Source organism: Apium graveolens, chromosome 9 (assembly GCF_009905375.1).
Source record: "Apium graveolens cultivar Ventura chromosome 9, ASM990537v1, whole genome shotgun sequence".
Lineage (NCBI taxonomy): Eukaryota > Viridiplantae > Streptophyta > Magnoliopsida > Apiales > Apiaceae > Apium > Apium graveolens.
In genome coordinates, this window is record NC_133655.1 from 85,023,662 (window position 1) to 85,028,495 (window position 4,834).

Below are 4,834 nucleotides of genomic sequence, written 5' to 3' on the forward strand. Positions count from 1 at the left end.
AATTATATTCTTGTTGAATTTCATATATTTAATTGTTTTTTATGAAGAAATATATTTAATTGTTATACTTTAATTTTTTTTTATTGGTTAAAAAAATTGAACTTTTAAAAGTTCGCATTTGACCCTCCTTCTGCAAAACCCAAAGGGACATCTTTCTCCAATGCATAACAAATTATCAATAATTCACAATAGTACTCTTATACGATTGAACATGAAAAATTTAATTATATTTGATTCTTTTAAGAATTGAGTACACACACAAACAAATATATATATATATATATATATTAATTCTTGAACATTCAATTATTAGCAAGATTAAAAAGACTAGAATAAAATGTTAAAAAAATGCAAATAATATAACCAAAATTCTTGATCTAGTTATACATTATAGTATTTTTTTTGGAACTAGAAATAGAGCATTTTTCTTATGCATTGCAATGCCAGGCAATACTTGAGTGTCGATGTCTTCTCCTTTTACTCCATGAGGCAATTCCCAATCAAAAAAGTTCAGTAGATTAGAGAGTATAAGTTCAAGTGTCGTAAGCCCCATTGTGATTCCTGGGCAACCTCTCCGACCCATACCAAACGGAATGAGTTCAAAATCTTGCCCCCTAAAATCAATTTGTTTATCCAAAAACCTCTCTGGAATGAATTCCTCCGACTTTTCCCATATATCAGGGTCTCTTCCTATAGCCCATACATTAACATACACTATAGTTTTGGCATCAATTTGGTAGTTATCTATCATACATGTTTTCATAGCTTCTCTTGGAACTAATAAAGGAACGATGGGTTGACATCTGAATGCTTCTCTTATCACTGCCTTGAGATATGGAAGTTGTGTATTTTGAAGATCACCCTCATCTATTAGTCCTTCCTTTTTCCTTATCAAATTCCTCACTTCTTCTTGAACTTTCTTCATTGTTATAGGATGCTTTATTAGAAATGTCATGACCCAAATTGATGTGCCTGCTATTGTCTCTGTCCCTCCAAGAAATATATCCTGCAACATAATCTTTTATATAAGAATGATATAAATATGAAATAATAAATATTCACCGAACTATTGAATTCAAGTGTATGATTAAATAGATTAGAAAATTCATTACCATTAAGAGAGCTTTGATAGTATCGAAAGTCAAATCAAGTGAAGTGGAAGGATTCATTTTCAGTTGAAGTAATATATCGATAACATCCTCTTCTGTGGGGTTTGGCCTATTTGGATCAAGGTGTTCATCGATTAATTTTTGATAGAATAGATCCATATGTTTAAAATGTTTATCTAGCCGAGCACATTTCCCGGTAAGATAATCGAGCCAACCTGTTAATGGAAAATGATCAGAAAAATAAAAAGCTGCCATTACGGCCTGAGCTTCTTCAATGAGCACTTGAAATTGTTGTTTGTCTACTCCATCAAATATTTTACCGAAAGCAACTCTACAGATAATAGTGTTTGTGAGAGTAATGAGTTCTTCACTGAAATTATAAGGTTTAGATAATATTGCATATTGAGCCATCTTGTTGATCATCTGAGTCACTTCATCTTCTCGAACCGGACGAAATGATAACACTCTTTTTGTGCTTAAAAGATGAAGAGTCATGATCTTTCGTAATTCCTTCCATTTTTCCGTGTATGGCGATAACACTACATCTGACCCTTTGTATGAAATTTGTTGAATTCCAAACAAATCCGGTCTACTGCAAAAAATTTGGTCATGTGTCTTCATTATTTCTCGGGCCATTCGAGGAGAAGAAACAACGATGGCTGACCGAAAACCGAGCTTGAGAGACATGATGGGGCCATAAATTTTAGAAAGTTTCCACAGTTGAGTTGGAAGGTTTGGCGGATCAAGGAGGTGGAGATGTCCAATTATTGGAAGTCCGCGAGGACCTGGTGGATAGAGGGCTGAACCTCGTTTTTGTAATTTGGGAAATATGAAAATGAGAAAACATAAAGGCAGAGCTAACAGTGAAAGAAGAAGTAAAACCATTTTTGGTTGATAATAATAAATTTTAAGTTTGTTTTGTGATGGTATAGAGTGTATATGTACGTCATTATATAGAAAACTGATAGCGAGATAGAAAAATTATTTTCTAATTGATAGAGGTAACACAAATATAAAACATCTACCTTATTCCCAAAATATACGAAAAGATTTTATTTATTGATTAATTAAGAAAAGATTAGTATCTGAAAAGATTTTCTTAAGATATTTAGAGATAAATGAAATCTCAAAGATATCTGAAATGATATTCTTCTAATCCAGCTAAAACCTCATTAATATCTAATTCATATATTTTAAATTTAAATATGTCACATATGAAAAAAATCTTGAAGATATATATTTTAAATATCCAACATATCTTTTGTTTTCAAGTGGGTTTGGACAAATTCATATTAAAATTATATAAATTAAATATTCAAGATTTGAGAATCATTGATAATACTCCTTTTTTATATGTCAAAAAATATATGATCCACAAAAATATCATTAACTAATAAGATTATCTCCATTCACCCCTATATTTTAGCTGAAATTTTCATTATTTTCAAAATCAGTATCTAAATGTATGAACTTATAAATCGAGAATCTGCACATAATCAGCTCCATATTAAAATCGAAACCTATAAAGTTTGTTAGTCGGTTACTTGGTATCTTCATTGTGTTTTTATAAATTTTAACAAGGGGCTTGTACCCCCGCTCCTTATTAAATGTAAAGGTCGTGTTGTATTACTTTAACCCTTGTATTCAACACTAATATTTTTGGTAGTGTAGATGTTCGATTTAACTATCTTCTCCTCTCATATATTCCATCCAGAAAAGATTTAGGTCAGAATACTTTTTAACGTCAACTTAAAATATTATAACATCATTATCTTCATGCTTCTTTACCATTCAAAGGTACATACAAGGATATCTTCGATAGATTATTCATTTTGGTATTTGTTGATTAAAGCATAAAATTTAAATACACGTGTATCCTTTCTAACGGGACATGAATTTAATTGATTCAATTAGAGTGAAACGGTCAAAACTAGCAAAATTATACTCCAGTGTATTTCTCTAAATAAAAATATAAGAGATATTCATCTATTGTGATCAAACAAAATTTAAATATTTTATGGAATATATCTCTATACCAAGGTAATAAGATTGAAAAAGCAATATCGAGCGTTGGAAAGTTTGAAGTAGAATGTTTAACTCAACAATATTGGTTTGAATAACTCAACATAGAATGAGAACTTGCAAATATCTATATTCCATTAGAATCAGCTCAGACTGATGATTTAGTATATACATAATGATATTGTTATCTGTAGTGAAGAAGACGTCAATAGAAATCTGTATGAAGTTAATTAATATGTTCAGGCAACGGAGGGATAAGGTTGAAGTTATTCGAAGCAGTTATTAGGGTTACTGTGAAGACCTGAATGATTTTAAGTGAAGCTGAATGGATTTTATAGAAGACTTAATATTGGTATGTATGGTTATAATACGAAGACCTGAGAGCGGAACTAGTCGTCTGAGAACTAGACCAATTGCACTAGGTGCAGTGATCCATTAGGGAAACTAAGTATTATTCCAAAAAGACTGTTAAGTGGTATTCATAATTAAGATTAATGTCAAATGACTTAATTATGAAGACCTGGAGATTAAAAAATTACAAGACTGAAGACTGAAGACTTGTGGATAAAAAGGACAACAACTCAAGGCACACAAGAATGGCTTCAAGACTTGAAAATAATCTAAGGACAAGTAGTTGGACTTGTATTGTCAATTTCTAGAATCAAATGCAAGTATTTTTGGTCGATTAGTAGGCTTACTTGGTTACATTGTTGATTTGTAGAGATGAAAATCCAAAGAAAGGACAAAAGATGTCACTATCATACACATATGCAATTCACATATGCATTGTCGATTTCCATACCTAGTAAACATTAAATGGTCGACTAGTAGCTCCTAGATGATGTCAGGAGTTGACTTCTAAGTTCCACAAGAGGACAAGGTCAACTAGTACCTTGTGATAGTCCCTATAGTCGATTTCTAGACCTTGCAACATTATACTGTTGATTTGTAGCCCTCAAGGAAAGTGTAAAGTTGACTTATAGCTCTTATATCATTGCTTGGTTGATTTCTAGCTAATGCTTGGTCGACTTATAGCTTTCATTGGTCGATTTGTAGCAATCCAAGCTCAAATTAATGGAATACAATGAGCCACTTGTCCTTATTTTCTCAATCAAATCACGACACTATATAACCATCAGATCTTTGAAGGAACAAGAAGTCTTCTCTAGTATACACTAACGAAACTCTGCAAAATTCTTTTTGTGAGAGCTAGTTTGATTCTTTTAAAGTTTTTACAAGGAGAAGTGTTGCCAAAATTTACTCACACCATGAAGACTTACACAGCTATATTCACAAGCCTTAGATCTATATTTTGATAGGTTATTTGATAAGATAGTGATAAAGAGAACCTTAGATTGATAGCTTATTGTATGATTTCTTTTTATATTTGTTGCTTCGAATCTTTTATATTTGGAGTTGTAAGCAAACCCCCATGGTTATTTTTCTTAATACAAGAATATAACCTCAAAGATTGTGTTTATTCGTTTTAGTTTTGATTCTGATGCTTGAAATTTGATAAAAATGATTAAACTACATTCACCCCTCTATATTTGAATTCTAGACCTAACAATTGGTATTAGAGCTTGTTAATCGATATACAGATTATATCCGATAGAATAGCGAGTTCTGTGTTGATTTTGGTTTGTACGGATACTGGGAGTGCTTTCGTTGGTATAGATCTGATTTTAGGTTTGTTGGTTTTG

The 4,834-nt window shown here is 31.5% G+C and overlaps 1 protein-coding gene across 1 annotated transcript; it reads right to left on the reverse strand.

Moving 5' to 3' along the window:
• Positions 1-269: 269 nt before the first annotated feature.
• LOC141682684 (5-OH-xanthotoxin synthase-like) lies at positions 270-2,014 on the reverse strand. Its single transcript, XM_074487382.1, has 2 exons — positions 1,113-2,014; positions 270-1,006 (listed from the first exon to the last, which is right to left on the reverse strand). Exons 1-2 carry the CDS (start codon positions 1,992-1,994, stop codon positions 389-391), a joined length of 1,500 nt encoding a protein of 499 aa, XP_074343483.1. The 5' UTR covers positions 1,995-2,014; the 3' UTR covers positions 270-388.
• Between the last annotated feature and the right edge of the window lie 2,820 nt (positions 2,015-4,834).